The sequence below is a fragment of the Dryas octopetala genome, chromosome 5 (genome assembly GCF_963921425.1).
Source record: "Dryas octopetala chromosome 5, drDryOcto1.1, whole genome shotgun sequence".
Lineage (NCBI taxonomy): Eukaryota > Viridiplantae > Streptophyta > Magnoliopsida > Rosales > Rosaceae > Dryas > Dryas octopetala.
The window spans coordinates 14,586,928-14,602,623 of NC_141370.1; the positions used below are offsets into that span (position 1 = coordinate 14,586,928).

At 37.1% G+C, this 15,696-nt stretch overlaps 3 protein-coding genes and 1 non-coding gene across 5 annotated transcripts; 3 read left to right on the plus strand and 1 right to left on the minus strand.

Moving 5' to 3' along the window:
* The first annotated feature begins 666 nt into the window (after nt 1-666).
* LOC147284662 (uncharacterized) lies at nt 667-3,871 on the plus strand. The gene is made up of 6 exons (XM_086243522.1): nt 667-893; nt 1,429-1,525; nt 1,780-1,956; nt 2,415-2,513; nt 2,625-2,870; nt 3,303-3,871. Exons 2-6 carry the CDS (start codon nt 1,457-1,459, stop codon nt 3,600-3,602), a joined length of 891 nt encoding a protein of 296 aa, XP_086099648.1. The 5' UTR covers nt 667-893; nt 1,429-1,456; the 3' UTR covers nt 3,603-3,871.
* A 1,734-nt stretch (nt 3,872-5,605) lies between these two features.
* Nucleotides 5,606-7,939, minus strand: LOC147284663 (MIP18 family protein (DUF59)). Of its 2 annotated transcripts, none has more exons than XM_086244050.1 (5): nt 7,755-7,939; nt 7,523-7,626; nt 7,309-7,375; nt 6,574-6,619; nt 5,606-6,069 (listed from the first exon to the last, which is right to left on the minus strand). In XM_086244050.1, the coding sequence occupies exons 1-5, from the start codon at nt 7,866-7,868 to the stop codon at nt 5,969-5,971; spliced, it is 432 nt and encodes a 143-aa protein (XP_086100176.1). In that variant the 5' UTR covers nt 7,869-7,939; the 3' UTR covers nt 5,606-5,968. The 2 variants fall into 2 exon arrangements, with proteins under 2 accessions (XP_086100176.1, XP_086100175.1); XM_086244049.1 differs by having other exon boundaries at nt 7,309-7,408; nt 7,755-7,935.
* A 938-nt stretch (nt 7,940-8,877) lies between these two features.
* On the plus strand, nt 8,878-8,951 carry TRNAI-UAU (transfer RNA isoleucine (anticodon UAU)). The gene has a single exon. It is a non-coding gene; the product is annotated as a tRNA-Ile (tRNA).
* Nucleotides 8,952-9,255: 304 nt separating this feature from the next.
* On the plus strand, nt 9,256-15,661 carry EMB2754 (Vacuolar sorting protein 39). Its single transcript, XM_086245334.1, has 12 exons — nt 9,256-9,721; nt 9,824-10,035; nt 10,128-10,259; nt 10,365-10,508; nt 10,611-10,723; nt 11,466-11,901; nt 12,369-12,698; nt 13,310-13,531; nt 13,746-13,988; nt 14,077-14,529; nt 14,825-14,923; nt 15,172-15,661. The coding sequence occupies exons 1-12, from the start codon at nt 9,292-9,294 to the stop codon at nt 15,370-15,372; spliced, it is 3,015 nt and encodes a 1,004-aa protein (XP_086101460.1). The 5' UTR covers nt 9,256-9,291; the 3' UTR covers nt 15,373-15,661.
* Nucleotides 15,662-15,696: the final 35 nt, after the last annotated feature.

The following is a 15,696-nucleotide window of genomic DNA, read 5'->3' on the forward strand; positions in this document are numbered from 1 at the left end:
CCAAAGAGTAAAAAAAAAAAGATTGGTTTTGGATGTAAAAGTAAAAAAAGTAATTCTAATATTAAAAGATTTTATTTCACAAAATTTTCCAATAAATAATATAACATACATAAAATATGTTTTGTTATTAGATTATAAATTAAGATCGCACGTTCAAAACAGTTTAATAGAAAATCTAGGAGAGATTGTTTAGTATTCTATGAAATTGAAATAAATATTTACACTAATCCCTTGGGATTAAGCCTTGCGATGAAGAAGGATAAAAAAATGAATTAGGATTAAGACATCTCAATGGTTAGATAACTCTGATTTATCACAATTGAAGTTAATCCGAAGTATGTGTTATCTCCATATTAAAAAACTCTCTTAAGTGAGTATAACACTTTATCATATGATGAGGAATAAAGAAAATGAAAAACTACAAAGTGCTTAATAAAAAAATAAAAAATAGCGAACATGTAGAAAATAAAAATCATTAACTCGAAAAAAAAAACACAGCATGAATGGAAAGGGGACCAAATGGCAGTAGGCCCCACTGATAGAGTCACAAGTCATAAAGTCATAAAGTCATAGGCCTTGTTAAAGCCAACTTTGGTGGTCTGAGCAACAGCATTCCCTGTCCTCCCAGTCAGTCAGTCCCTCGCTTTTGTTTCCCACTATAAACGAAAGACTACTGGACACACCAAGGATCTCCTTCCATTACACATTACATTCCTCAGGTCCACTTCACCAACTAAATGACATCATCGTAAGGTCAAGAAACAACATCAAACGCACACCCTCTCTCTCTCTCTCTAACATTCTTTTTAATGCCATAAAAGGCTAAGAAGAAGGATATAGCTTGACCAAACCAAGAGCCTCTCTCTCATTCTCTCCTCCTCTGTTTCAGCCAGGTACGTTTGGTTAATTCATTCCGGTATCCGATAAAAAAAAGAGATTTTTGAGCTTCTCCTGCAAATTTTAATTACATGACTGATTAAGGCTTACCCAATTTGCTGTTTAATTTTTCTTTTGCATGTTCATGTTTTTATATTTATTTTTTCTGAATTTGAAGTAGATCTGTCTCTCCCAAATGATTCCCCAACAATTGTAGTTTAGACCCTTTTGGCCATTTCTCAGCATGGATCTTGAATGATTGCCTGTTGTCTTGATATGTGAAACAAGTGGTTAAATCTGATGAGTTATAGATTGAACTTGAAGGCCTTCATCAAGTAGTTTCTTCAATATGTTGAAAAAGAAGAAAAACAAAGTGCTTTTCTTTCATTCTTTCACTGCTTTGGCTGTCTCAGTTTTTGGTTTTTTAACTTGAAGTGCCTAGTGAATTTTGTTGCTGGTTCCTTAAATTCATACACTGTTGCAGATTCACTGGTTTTATTTGAAAGAGGAATTACAAAAAGAAATGACTTGCAACTTTTTTCAATGTTATAGGTTGAAGTGAAGTCCATTGGTGGCCAACATGTATCTTCTCAGAAGACAGTCTCAAACTCATCACCAAGAGAATGACCCTGCTCAAAAAGATACAAAGGTAACAAATCTAATTACTTTTTTGGTTTGCATCAGTAACAACCAAGTGTATAATTGTCCATCCAAAGGGCTTTTAAATCTCAAATAAATCAATCTGCCATACGTATGATGGTAATTGATAAGTGAGCAAGAAAAGTTAAACCTTACCTTCCTCTCTTATTTGCAGAACAAAGCAGTATGCAATATGAATGGAAAAAGTAAATTTACATAACATATATTGAAAACTGACCCTAAATGTGGCAAATTTACAATCAGGTCGCAGAACTGAGGTCTGCACTCGGCCCCCTTTCTGGGCGTAATTTGAAGTACTGCACAGATGCATGCCTTCAAAGATATTTGGAAGCTCGGAACTGGAATCTTGATAAGGCGAAGAAAATGATAGAAGAGACACTCAGGTGGAGGGCAACTTATAAGCCTGAAGAAATCCGTTGGGTAAGTAATTCAGATGAACTTTGATGATATGCACAAAGTAGAATACATACGTTGTGATTCTAGTACTGTTTTCTTTCTTTTATATGTTTATTATTTCTGCTTGGACTTTGGTTGATCATGTTTTAAGGGTGAATTCTTGTGGCAATCAATGCAAATTCTCTTGAAAAAAAATAACATCCACTAGAGTTTGGGATCTGGTGTTCTTTGTCCTTACCAAAGAAAAGCAAAGTTTGTATACACTGTTTTCCTCTAGTTCTCATCAAATATATGGCAGAATAGATTGATTGTGGATTCAGATGATTGTTTGAGTTGCATTCATTTAATTCCTTTACATGATCTGCAGCTTAATTGTGTGCATTACACACAGGCTATCATCTGTCACACTGATGATGAATTTCAGTATTTTACTATGGTTCAATTTAAGTATGCACTTACCATGGAAACATGTCATTGTTCAGCATGAAATAGCACATGAAGGTGAAACCGGAAAAGTGTCCAGAGCCAATTTTCATGATCGATTTGGGAGGACTGTGCTTATAATGAGGCCAGCAAAGCAGGTTTGTAGCAGGCTTTCCTCCCCTCCCCCCCGCCCAAAAAAATTGGTTACATTGTCAGTAGGCTTTATCAGTAAATAAATTTAACTCTTTGTATTTTGTTCTTTTTTTCAGAACACAAACTCTCCAGAAGATAATATCCGCCATTTAGTCTATCTTATAGAAAATGGTATCCTTAACCTTGCTGAAGGTCAAGAACAAATGTCGTGGTTGATTGACTTCTCTGGATTCTCATTGAACACCAACGTCTCCGTCAAGACAGCCCGTGAGATTATTAACATCCTACAAAACCATTACCCCGAGAGGCTTGCAGTTGCATTTCTTTATAACCCACCTAGGATTTTTCAGGCATTCTGGAAGGTTTGAACTACTGAACACCCAATGATCTGTTGGCAATTTTTTAAGCTGTTACTGAAACAGGCACACAAAACACTGAAACACATATAACTTTCAAATGAAGTTTGAGCAACCAATATTTCTTTATTCAGAAATAGAAATGCAGTCATTTATTAAATTCAACTGGAAGGCAATTTGGTGAGAATTCATTAGGCTCTGGAAAGATCTAGCTTAAATTGTTACTGACAGGAACACATTTAACTCTAATTATCAGTTTTTCTCATTACTCTCTCTCCCTCTCACATTAAATTCCGTAAATCTGAAAATTCATTTTAGAAAAGATTTGGAAATGGTTGCAGTATGAATTCATTAATGTTTGTTTTGACTGCTACAATAAATTAGCTTAGCAGTGATATCTGTCATTTGATGAACTTTCTGCTGCTTTCACTTCTGCAGGCTGTTAAGTATTTCCTGGACCCCAAGACATTTCAGAAGGTGAAGTTTGTTTACCCCAAAGGTAAAGAAAGTGTGGAGCTCATGAAGTCATTCTTTGATGTTGAAAATCTTCCGAGCGAGTTTGGGGGACAAGCCAGCCTTAAGTACGACCATGAGGAGTTCTCGCGAATGATGGCCCTGGATGATGTGAAAACTGCCAAGTTCTGGGGATTTGATGACAAGCCTTCTCACTTAACAAACGGGCATTTGGGAGCAGAGGTAGCACCAGAGCCTCTCCCCATTGCACCTCCAGCTAGCTGAGTAACCCTGCCTACTGCTCACTATAGTAAGAATCTAAAGAATTGTACAATGAGGACAAGCTGCACCTATTTGTAGAAGTCCTCTTAGTTTTAAATTCAGTTCCTTGTTGGGGTTTAATAATCATTTCATCTACTACTGTGCTTAACTGCTAACTTTGAGGGAATGAGACATCCTCTTCATGTTGTTTTCCTGATGTTCTCACCTTAAACATACATTGTAATGTTTATTGTATTTTATTAATGAAATATTTTATTTGCTCTTGCTTCTAACTTTGTTGCCAGCTTGTGTAATATTTTCATATAGATTTGAATCTTGTAAAAACATTGGTGGCTGTGGTGGATAAAATTCACAGCCAAATAACGCATATAGCAAGCAAAGACCAAATAACAAACTTAATTAATTTGAGGGATCAAGAAGAGCCCGTAAGAGAAGAAGAGCTCAAGCGTAGCTCCAAACGCGCACATAAACAATGCGCATGCATTTAGACTTGGGAAGCATGAAATACCCCTAGAATTACCGGGCACGTAATACGTGGACGAAATAAGGAATTGAGCTTGAGGCCCCAAGCAATCCCAATTATAAATAATGTGTCAATGAAGATGAAGATACGTAATTTTATTATGATTATAATGCACTTAAGAATACTTGAGTAAACACTGATTTGAGCATCGAAGTGCCCTCAGAAGGCACTCCACCCAAGCAAGGATCGATACGGAGGCAAACTCACTTCCACAAGTCCCAACTTCGATTGTAGGCTAAAAATTCTTTGAAGATTTTTGGTTCCAACTGTGGCTATTTGATGAGCCATGGGGGCATAAAATCCAACCCTGGGAGACTGGGACTGAGACCATAAACAGCTTACGAATTCCAAGCACCCGAGCCAAAGTTATAAATTATTACCTTTTATTTCAGCAGTGATAGAATTAGAGCATCCAACCAAAAACCAATTGGCAATGGGTGGAGAGGTTCAAGACTTATAAGCACATATGCTAAGCTCTAGTTTTTCGATGTGAGATATTGCTCCACATTACTCTCAACAAGCCGCCCACACGTGTGACGATATTTTGAGCCTTACACGTGAACAAATTGTATTGGGTGACGTGGGAGCACGTGTGGGCGCCGTTGGGCCTTACACGCGGATAACCAAGCTCTGATACCATGACATGCCAACATAGAATTAGAGCATCCAACACAAAACCAATTGGCAATGGGTATACTAGCATATTCCTTAATAACGTGACATGCCAGATATCAACAATTCAACATGGACATAACAAATTAGGATTTAGGGCTTAGGGCTTAGGGCTTAGCCAAGAAAGATTATTGAAAACTATATCTTATCAAATGATGAAATCTAATAATATTTGATTCTAGAGAGACGTACTTGGGGGTACCAAATAATTCAATATATATATAGATATGGGTAATTAGGCCTTTAAGGTCTGTTGTTGATAATTCAACATTCAGTAAATGCGATGCTTTTGGCAGATTATGTAAGCAGGGAACTAGTCCATATCGATCAATTTCTGTTTTTTGTTGTTTGTCTGTATGTTTGCCTTTTTACCAGGCTGTTTTTTGGAGGCTTTTTATCAGGATGGTAGGAAACCTGCTTAAATTACTTTGGAGATGATAAATAACCTCCAGACGGACCAGACCACAACTATTTTATCAGCACCAGGTGCGCAGGTAGGCTCATTTCTCAATAGTCACCCAGGACCAAAGCTTAAGGTGCTGGCACATAACTTCTGAAACATAAATGTGAAAACTGCATCATTAATCATTCAGAGAGGGAAAAGTCCGCGGTTTAACAGATTCGCCTGCATTGTTTTAGCCCCTATAACTTCAGATTTTCATGGATATAAACCACAATTTAAGGTCTTGACCACGTAGAATCACACTGCAGTTGAGGACTGTGGATTGAGTCAAGTGTAACCTTCAATTAGAAAAATATATGAAGGAAAACAATGCAAGACTTTCGACTGACAAACCATGGAAACGCATGGTTACATCTCAGACTGAATTTTCTATTCATAAAACTGATAAAATTGTTCATTATGTGACAGGTTTCCCATACTTAAATGGCCAACCAAACAAGATAAACCAAAAACAAACTGTAGACATGGTGCATACCATTTGAAGGAGAGTCAATATATGTTGCAACCTATGCTTTCCTATTTTACAAGAGATATTTGCAGACCAATGTTATGTAGAGTGTAGACATAACATGACAGGGGCATCCACCGAAAAGCAACTCCACTTAACAGAGGCAAAAAAGCAGAGGAATAATACAACAAAGCTATTTCTTATTGCATATGCAAACTACTTATGTTTCTTCTGTACAGTGGGTTTTGAGCAGTGAAGTTTACTTAGAGTTCATTGGAATAGAGGCACTCATCCACAAGTTGGCGAAGGTTGGGATTCTCTAGGGCAGCAGCAACTCTTTCTTTATCATTCAACTGCTTATTAACTACAATAATGAATGAACAAATTTCAAAATCTTAGCATTAGCTTTGACAATGAGCATGTGAGCATGCAATAACGAAAAGTTATTCTTGCACACCAAAAATTCTCAAAATAAGATTGATGCATTCTTGTTACTTGACAAATTATCAGTGAAAGTCAAGATATGTCATTGATGGATCTGGTGTCTGTGAAAAAAACATCTTGACAGACAAATAATTGGTTTGATCACATATTTTTAAGACAATTAATGTATGTACAGGACTTTTCTTGCCTAAAAATATAGACAAAGTGAGCGGAATGAATACCAATCTAATAACCATTGGCCCAGGATCCCGCTAGGCATAATGCAATCATAACAAATTATCAGCCTCAAATGAGTGCCACATCATCAGCCAGAACAGGATGCCTAGAATCTTCATAACATCCCAACCCTTTACAAAAGATGCTTTTGTAATGAAATTCCTTAATCATTACCAGATTCTATAAAAAGGAAAGAGAGATACTTTACCTGATTCTTCATTTGCATGAGATCCTGGAGATACTTTAATGTCAACCTGTTAAAATGTATCACCAAGAAAATGGGTAAGCAAATAGCTAAAAAATTATTAAGTGAGGCAGATCAACTAGAAAATCTAAATGTACTGCAAGAACAAGTCTCTATGGTCATGTGATTTCTCATTATCATTATAAACTTCTTTCTCAACATAGACTAATTACCAAAAGAAGGGACTCAGCTTGGGACTGTTGTTGGGTCAAAACAGGGCGGTCAATTATGTGTTGAGAAGGGGATCAAAAGATGCCAAAGGGAGAGAGTTGAGCAATCCCAGGTGGGGCGTAGATTAGGCGGCAGTCACAACGCACAAGGGAGGTTAATTTTTCAAAACACTATGGTAGATTCTCTATGCACTCTCTGAATATGGAGGGAGATAAATGGGGTCCTTGAGAAATGAGGATTATGTATAGTTGGAGACTTGGAGTAATGCTAGAGGACCACATTTTCCGATCAAGTTAATGTGTCAAGTAATAGCTGGTTGCAATAATGCAACAAATACACACCAACCATCACATTAATCAAAATGCTACTTAATTAAGTCAGCCATGAGTGTTTGAACTATAAATATCAAATTATGGTCCGAACATCAACCATGTTCATAAATAAAACAGAAAGCATTCAATATGGGATCGAGTAATTTAATTGCTTGAAAGCTAATACACCAGAATCTCTAACAAAGCAAAAACTAACCTTGTAATGAGGAGGAAAGCAATGTTTTAGTTTGACTCTCAGGCATAGACCTATCACTGTTGCCATACTGCAATGTTGAATGGTCGGCGTGAAAGTTATCCTTAAAAGAATTTGAAAAAAAGAAGAAGAAAAAGATCAAAACTTTGGCCCTTTTGCAAGAAACCCAGAATCCAAATTATCAGAAAAAGTGGAATTGAAGCTGAGAAATACTCACAGAATACGGCCGAGCTTGTCATCGACGGTGATCGATTCCTCGGAGAGCACGCTGAGCTGCTCTAAGGAATATGGGTGCTCCGGATCTCTGATATCCCTCACGAAATTTACAATTTCCGGTCAAAGATCGCAAATATCACGAAGAATTCACAAAGAAAATTACCATCATTTGACTTAAGAAAACAGAACCAAATACAAAAGAAAAAGAAAACACAGAGAGAGATCGAAAGGATATCATAGATGTCGAGAGGATCAACGGCATCGTCAGCGTGAAGATCTTCTGTACGAGCAACCCTTTCCTTCTTAGCGTGAACCACAGGGTTCGCATTGATCAGACCCAGCGTCATCTTTGCTCTCTCACTCACTCTACTCACGGACTCTCACTCAGTCACGAACCAACGAACCTGGTCAAGAGTCAAGACCTCAGAGTGGGTGATTATTTGTTTATCTTTACTTTCTGATAATCAAATAAAAATATGCCACGTAATAGAAAGAAGAAACTTTTTCATGGAATTATTGGAGCTGGCTCATCTCAATGGGCACGTATCGATAATGTTATTGTTAGCATTAAGCAAATAATTAATTTAAAACAAAAAATACTAGGCTAGCATGTTTTTTGTTCTAACATGTGTACGCACGTATATGGAACAAAAGATATGATATTGAGATATTCTTAGCAAGTTAGCATTACTCAATAATAAAATCATGTGTAGCTTTCTCGTGTTGGATATTTACAAATTCTTTATTATCTTGGAAGTAATTAAATTATTAACTATCGTATAATCAAATAAAGCTTATTAAGATTAACTAATCATTTAATCTAATGATATTTAGGTAATTTTGTCTCTTTCTTACATAAATATTGTTATTTGAACTATATCAAATAATCATATTATGTATCATATTTTGTAATAGTAATGATATTTATCTATATAGGAGTAGGGCTCGTATAAATAATTTGAGATTTGCACAGAAATAGTTTTATTCTTCTCACATAAACAAACATCGTTGGATCAAAAGGTGCACCACCCATGATCATGAGCAACCATACTGCAGCTCCAATGACTTCATTCAAGGTTCGTTATTAGTTAATTAAATAATACAATGCTGGTTTAAAACAATTTCTGAAAATTGACCTTATGTTGTCATAAGTCATAACTAGCCTTTTATAAACAAAACAAACTACTATTATTATTATTATTTTTAAGACCGTACGATTGTACAAACTAGATATTCGCATGATATACTCACGGGGAGATAACAGCGGCTAACGATGACGAAACGCCCCTAGATTGCTCGTACTGTATTTTTCTTGAACCTGTTATATAAAACAATTGCACTAAAATTTAACATCACGGTCCCGTAGCTCAGTTGGTTAGAGCGTTGGTCTTATGAGCCGAAGGTCGCGGGTTCGAGCCCCGCCGGGACCATTCTTGACCATTTTGATTTATTTATTATGAAACTTATCTATATATTTTATATTTTCTTTAGATAGAACGCACTACAATTTTGTCCACTTTCATTTTTTTGTGTCATTTCTCTTTTTAGCCAGTTGGTGTTTCAAATTATAGTTTGGGTGTAGAATGCAACTTTAAAATTTTAAATCATGTTATAAGAACGTGGCAAAAAAAATAAAAAATTCATGTTAAAAGAAAGTATGAAGGGCAAACGACGTCGTATGAATTAGAGCTCTATAATCATCATCACTACCAGTTGGTCCTGAAAGTCCGAACATAGACGCTTCGGAAGCGAACGTCGAACGACGACGACATGGTACACAGTGCCTATGATTCGTTCAAGCTCATCAGCGACTGCCCGACGAAGATCGAGGCCATCGAATCGTACGGCTCAAAGCTCCTCCTCGGCTGCTCCGATGGATCTCTCCGAATCTACGCTCCAGACGACTCCGGTGCCCGTTCCCCACCGTCCGATTACCACTCACAGCTGCAAAAGGAAGGGTACTCGCTGGAGAGGAACGTGTCCGGGTTTTCAAAGAAGCCTCTGGTTTCAATGGAGGTATTGGAGTCCAGAGAGCTCCTGTTATCGCTCTCGGAATCGATTGCGTTTCATGGCCTCCCAAACTTGGGGACCATCGCGGTCATCACGAAGGCCAAGGGCGCCAATGTCTACTCCTGGGACGACCGCAGAGGCTTCTTGTGCTTCGCGAGGCAGAAGAGGGTCTGTATTTTCAGACACGACGGTAATAATCTCATGAATTCATTCTTATTGTTTAGAGAATTTACTGAAAAAATGCTCAAATTTTTTAATATATACGAAATTGAATTGGTTTGAATGGTTTTAGGGGGACGAGGATTTGTGGAAGTGAAAGAATTTGGAGTTCCAGATGTGGTGAAGTCCATGTCATGGTGTGGAGAGAATATATGTATAGGGATTAGAAGAGAGTACATGATATTGAATGCTACAAATGGTGCATTGTCTGAGGTGTTTCCGTCGGGGAGACTAGCGCCGCCATTGGTGGTCTCTCTTCCTTCTGGGGAGCTTCTACTCGGGAAGGTATTCAGTCGCTTTTTCTTCCTTCCCATTTGATTTGTGTTTTTAAGGACTAAAAGTGTTACCAATGAGTGATTAGAATTCCTGTGTTTTAGGATAACATTGGGGTTTTCGTGGACCAAAATGGGAAACTTCTTCAAGAAGGCAGGGTTTGTTGGTCGGAGGCTCCTACGGTTGTTGTTATTCAGAAGCCATATGCAATAGCTCTGTTACCAAGATATGTAGAGGTAGGCCAGCCCTCATCTGCTAAGCAAGAATGACTTCTTTCTTATTTTCTACTTTTACTAGACGCTGGCCAGTTATACCTTTTTTCTGCCAATTATGTTTTGCAGGTTCGCTCGCTCCGAGCTCCATATCCATTGATACAAACCGTTGTTCTTCGAAATGCTCGTCGTATTCTCCAAATCAACAACGCTGTTGTTGTTGCATTAGAGAATGCTGTTTATGGTCTCTTCCCTGTTCCTCTTGGTGCCCAGGTATTCCAAATGCTATTACTAATTGTAGCAGACTACAGCTTGTAGTGTGGATGCACCATCTTCTTTGGGAAGTAAGGTAAGAATTGTGTATTTTCCTTGCAGATTGTACAATTAACAGCATCTGGCGATTTCGAGGAAGCGTTGGCATTGTGTAAGATGCTTCCTCCAGAAGAAGCAAATCTTAGAGCTGCAAAGGAGGGGTCAATTCATATAAGGTAAATATTTTCAGTTTTTTTTTTTTTTTCATTTCATTTATGTGGATGCACTAATTTATTGGTCTAAAATCACGGCATAATTTATGTCTTTGTATTGCATTTAACATGCATTTCGAAGAAACTGACTTGTATCTATTATCATGAATTTAAATTATTATCTCAAGGTAAAAGCCATGTCTGTGTTGTGTGAGTTTTTGCAGAGGTTTAGATCCTTTCATATTGAAAAGAGAGTTTTGGGTTTTGGAGCTATTTATAAATTCGGGGTTGCCAATGGCCAAGGCTACATTGCTGGAGCAATTTATTTGTTCACCACATATGGACATGTAATATTATTCTTATCAGCCTTAGGTTATAGAGCCTAATCAAATGTTGGGCTGGTTTGGGTTTTTTTAAATTTAGGTTCAGCCTGTTTATACTTACGTAGGTTTCCTGTACTGGCCATTGTGTTGGATCTGAAGCAGCTCTAACTTTATGGTAATATGATATTCTGTCTTATGCAGATATATAGGTTCTATTTAAATGTGGAGTACATCAGACAATACATAAGTATGGTTTGTAATGCTTAACTGTGTTGAAAGTTTACTCGGCATGTTTTCTAAAAAATGCTTGAATTGTGTAGATTTAAAGAATTCATCACTGGACTGGCCAAAAAAAAAAAAGAATTCATCACTGGCTGCTGCATGTAAACTTGTTCCATGCCTTTTTATTATATGTTAAAGGAGTTTGTGTTATTATGTTGCAGATATGCTCACCACCTTTTTGATAATGGAGCCTATGAGGACGCCATGGAGCATTTTGTGGCATCTCAAGTAGATATAACCTATGTACTTTCTTTGTATTCATCTATTGTTCTTCCTAAGACAACTATGGTTGCTGAGCCAGAGAAGCTGATGGATATTTCTGGGGATTCGTCATATCTCTCAAGAGATTCATCTGGTATATCAGATGATATGGAACCCTCTCCCCCAGCACATCTACTGGACTCTGAGGAGAGTGCAGCACTTGAGTCCAAGAAAATGAGCCATAACACTCTCATGGCTCTCATTAAGTTCTTACAGAAAAAACGATACGGTATAATTGAAAAGGCCACTTCTGAGGGGACAGAAGAGGTGGTTTTAGATGCTGTTGGAGACAATTTTGCATCCTATGAATCTAATAGGTTTAAGAAATCAAACAAGGTAAAATACTTATATTTCTTTTTTGTGGTTTCCATATTTCAGTATTGATTCACAAATTTTCATATGCGTTATGAGCCTGGAAATTAGGATTTTGTGTCCAACCATAAGCAGCATGCTAGTTTTCTTTGTCAAAACTCAGATATTGTGACTTCTTTGATAGAAAAAGAAGAAAGAGTTCTATTTCTGTCAAACAATTCCTTATGCCTTTAAATAGTAAATACAAAAAGTATAGGCTATGGTTAGTTTACTCATAATTAAAGTTAGCTTGATACCATATGAAACACAGGGCTGTCAAACTGAATGACCATGCATTGTTATATTAGATTAACCTGTTTGCATAACTCAAATTTCAGAAGTTAGTTTTTCCAATTAAGTCCAATATTTATGACCTTGTGCGTGTGCTTGCACGCATTTTTTTATTTCAATTGTGATATCAACAAACAATTGACATATGTTTGGTACCTCAGGGGCGTGGCAGCATCCCAGTTACTTCCGGTGCTAGGGAGATGGCAGCAATACTGGATACAGCACTACTCCAAGCTCTACTTCTTACTGGACAGTCTTCAGTGGCATTGGAATTACTGAAAGGTCTTAACTACTGTGATGTAAAAATATGCGAGGAGATTCTCCAAAAAATTAATCATTACGCTGCCTTGTTAGAACTTTACAAGTGCAATGCAATGCACCATGAAGCTCTAAAACTTTTGCATCAATTAATAGAAGAGTCAAAATCTAACCAAGTGCATGCTGAACTGATTCAAAGGATGAAGCCTGAGTCAATCATTGAATATCTCAAGGTAAGTTTTCTCAATTTGTTTGATGACTTTGATCATAAGTCCAATTAAATATTGTCGTCATATTAGTGGGAATTCAAATATGTTAGTGATATGAAAGCTTTACACCGAGTCAGTCTTCTACACTTGGAGTCTGGAACCAGATGGTAGCTTTGCAGCAATCCTTGGTGAATATTGTGACTGATAATAAAGCATAAGTTGCTAGATCAATTTAAACTATGAAAGGAGGGCTAATTTTCTATTTATTTCAGCAGCTTCCTCCAATTTGATTTGTGCCATTGAACACTTAATTTTTTTTTTTGATTTGGTTGGGGAGATTTTAAATTGTTCGTATTAAGCTTTGAAAGCATCATTATCATCTGATGTTTTTCCAAATAGTGTGTTATATAAAAAGTGAAGATTGTGATGTGAGGGTTTCCTTTGTGAATGATAGAACAATAAAATTTTAATTATTTCATACAACAGATAGACTTTGAATTTCTAGCAACCAGCACACAACTTTGCATTTGTTTTAGAGAATGCTTTGTGTTAGGAACTTGATTATTTGATAAGTTAATTTGAAACCAGTATATGTGTTAAATACCTAAGTAGACTTGGTGGATTTTCTTATGCAGCCTCTTTGTGGGACTGATCCCATGCTTGTCTTGGAGTATTCAATGCTTGTTCTTGAAAGTTGTCCAACACAGACAATTGAGCTCTTTTTGACTGGAAATATTCCAGCGGACCTGGTCAACTCTTATTTGAAGCAGCATGCTCCGAACATGCAGGCCCGATACTTAGAGCTTATGCTTGCAATGGATGAAAATGGGATCTCTGGAAATCTGCAAAATGAAATGGTAAAGATTTATGCATTATTCACAAATTGTAAAAGCATTTATCAGTTGGCATTTAGGATCCATTTGGAGTTGCCATGGAGCTAAAAAGATAAATTTGGAAGAACAGATTTGTGGTGCCAATACTCTGTAGCAGTTTCTACAAACTTAGGTGATGGCAATAGTGTGCCTGTTTTTCCCAATCAAAACTGCATTTTAATAGATTAGTGCATGACAGGTACATATCTATTTGTCAGAAGTACTTGATTGGCATGCAGATTTAACTGCTCAGAAGAAATGGGATGAGCAAACTTACTCCTCGACCAGAAAGAAATTATTGTCTGCTTTAGAGAGTATCTCAGGATATAGCCCAGAGGCTTTGTTGAAACGTCTTCCTGTGGATGCTTTATATGAAGAGCGTGCAGTTTTGTTGGGAAAAATGAACCAACATGAGCTTGCCTTATCTCTATATGTTCATAAGGTATTTTCTATATGTTCACATATATATATATATATATTTTTTTTCTTATGAATCTTCTTTGAATAGATTAAGTTCTTGACTCTTGTAGCTTCATGTTCCTGAGCTGGCGCTCTCCTATTGTGATCGAGTATACGAGTCATTGGTTCATCAACCGTCTTCAAAATCTTCTGGCAATATATACCTCACTCTATTGCAAATTTATCTTAATCCGAGGAGAACAACCAAGAACTTTGAGAAGCGAATTACAAATTTAGTAACTCCTCAGAATATAGGCACACCAAAGGTTGGTTCTGCAAATACTGTTAAAAGTAGAGGAGGTCGTGGAACTAAGAAAATTGCTGCAATAGAGGGGGCAGAGGACATGCGAGTCAGTCAAAGTAGCACTGACAGTGGTAGGAGTGATGGAGATGCTGATGAATCTAGTGAGGAAGGAGGATCAACAATCATGCTTGATGAGGTCCTTGATTTGTTGAGCCGAAGGTGGGACAGAATAAATGGAGCTCAGGCACTCAAACTTTTGCCGAGGGAAACTAAACTACAGGTATTGATCATATTGATTAATGATTTATGGGCGTAAGCAACTAGCTAAATTCATATCAGATAACCTGACAAGGCAAGGTATCTCAAAGAATATTTGATCATGAGTGTCACTCTCGTTTTATGATTTTATCTATCACAACATAATGTGTTTGCAAATTGTGGAAAAGAATCTTTCAAATTTGTTCTTAAAAATTATATTAAAGCATCAATGTTGATATGTTCAATCGGCTTTGTTCAGACATGGTTTTATCCTGATCTCCATGCTGAAGCCATGTATTATCATCATTTTTCTGCAGAACATGCTTCCATTTATGGGACCCCTTCTGAGAAAATCCAGTGAAGCTTACAGGAATCTTTCAGTGATAAAGAATTTGAGACAAAGTGAGAACCTGCAGGTATGCATATATTCTGCTTGAAATCTTAGTTGGGGAATTAGTAGGGTATCTTAGGCTTGATCTAGTTGCAGTTGATACTGAATACTTACTTATCTCTCCCAGTTATTTACTTTAACAAATTTAAACTTGGGCTTGATCTAGTTGGCAGTTGATACTGAATACTTAGCTCACCCAGTTATTTACTTTTGAAAAATTTAAACTTGGACCACAACCTGAACTTCTTCTAAATCAACCATTATGTTAAACAGGTAAAAGATGAACTTTATGAGCAAAGGAAAGGAGTGGTAAAGATCACCAGTGATAGCATGTGCTCCCTTTGCAAGAAGAAAATAGGAACAAGTGTTTTTGCCGTGTATCCGAACGGGAAAACACTTGTGCACTTTGTTTGCTTTAGAGACTCGCAAAGTATGAAAACTGTGGGAAGAGGATCGCCACTAAGGAAGCGATGAAGACTAAGTATTCATATGCAGGCAAAAGAAATGTTTACCCCCCAAATTCAGTCAGCAAATGCAAGGCTGTGTAAGGCAGGGTCTTAACTCTGCACTCTGCAGGCACTCCAAGCATTCTGGGTGTTGCTACAATGCTGGTGTGCCATTCGGCCAAGGCTCATATTGTACATTGTGTGGGAGTGTGAGGTTGTGAGTGTTCCTTTGTTGGCCTTTAATTTGTAAAGATTGTAAAAAGAATTGTATTGATTTTGAGTTTTAAAAAAAAATGCATTGTGGTTATAAAAAGAAAGTTGTGAGCTCTATAAAACAAAAATCCAAAATTAT

Coding starts and splice junctions, on each gene's coding strand:
- LOC147284662 (XM_086243522.1), top strand. CDS start 1,457: ATGTATCTTCTCAGAAGACAGTCTCAAACTCATCACCAAGAGAATGAC. Junction 1,526..1,779: donor CTGCTCAAAAAGATACAAAG/GTAACAAATCTA, acceptor ATTTACAATCAG/GTCGCAGAACTGAGGTCTGC. Junction 2,514..2,624: donor TAATGAGGCCAGCAAAGCAG/GTTTGTAGCAGG, acceptor TCTTTTTTTCAG/AACACAAACTCTCCAGAAGA.
- LOC147284663 (XM_086244049.1), bottom strand. CDS start 7,868: ATGACGCTGGGTCTGATCAATGCGAACCCTGTGGTTCACGCTAAGAAG. Junction 7,409..7,522: donor GACAAGCTCGGCCGTATTCT/GTGAGTATTTCT, acceptor AATTCTTTTAAG/GATAACTTTCACGCCGACCA. Junction 6,620..7,308: donor GCTTTCCTCCTCATTACAAG/GTTAGTTTTTGC, acceptor ACATTTTAACAG/GTTGACATTAAAGTATCTCC.
- EMB2754 (XM_086245334.1), top strand. CDS start 9,292: ATGGTACACAGTGCCTATGATTCGTTCAAGCTCATCAGCGACTGCCCG. Junction 10,036..10,127: donor GGGAGCTTCTACTCGGGAAG/GTATTCAGTCGC, acceptor CCTGTGTTTTAG/GATAACATTGGGGTTTTCGT. Junction 10,724..11,465: donor GAGGGGTCAATTCATATAAG/GTAAATATTTTC, acceptor ATTATGTTGCAG/ATATGCTCACCACCTTTTTG.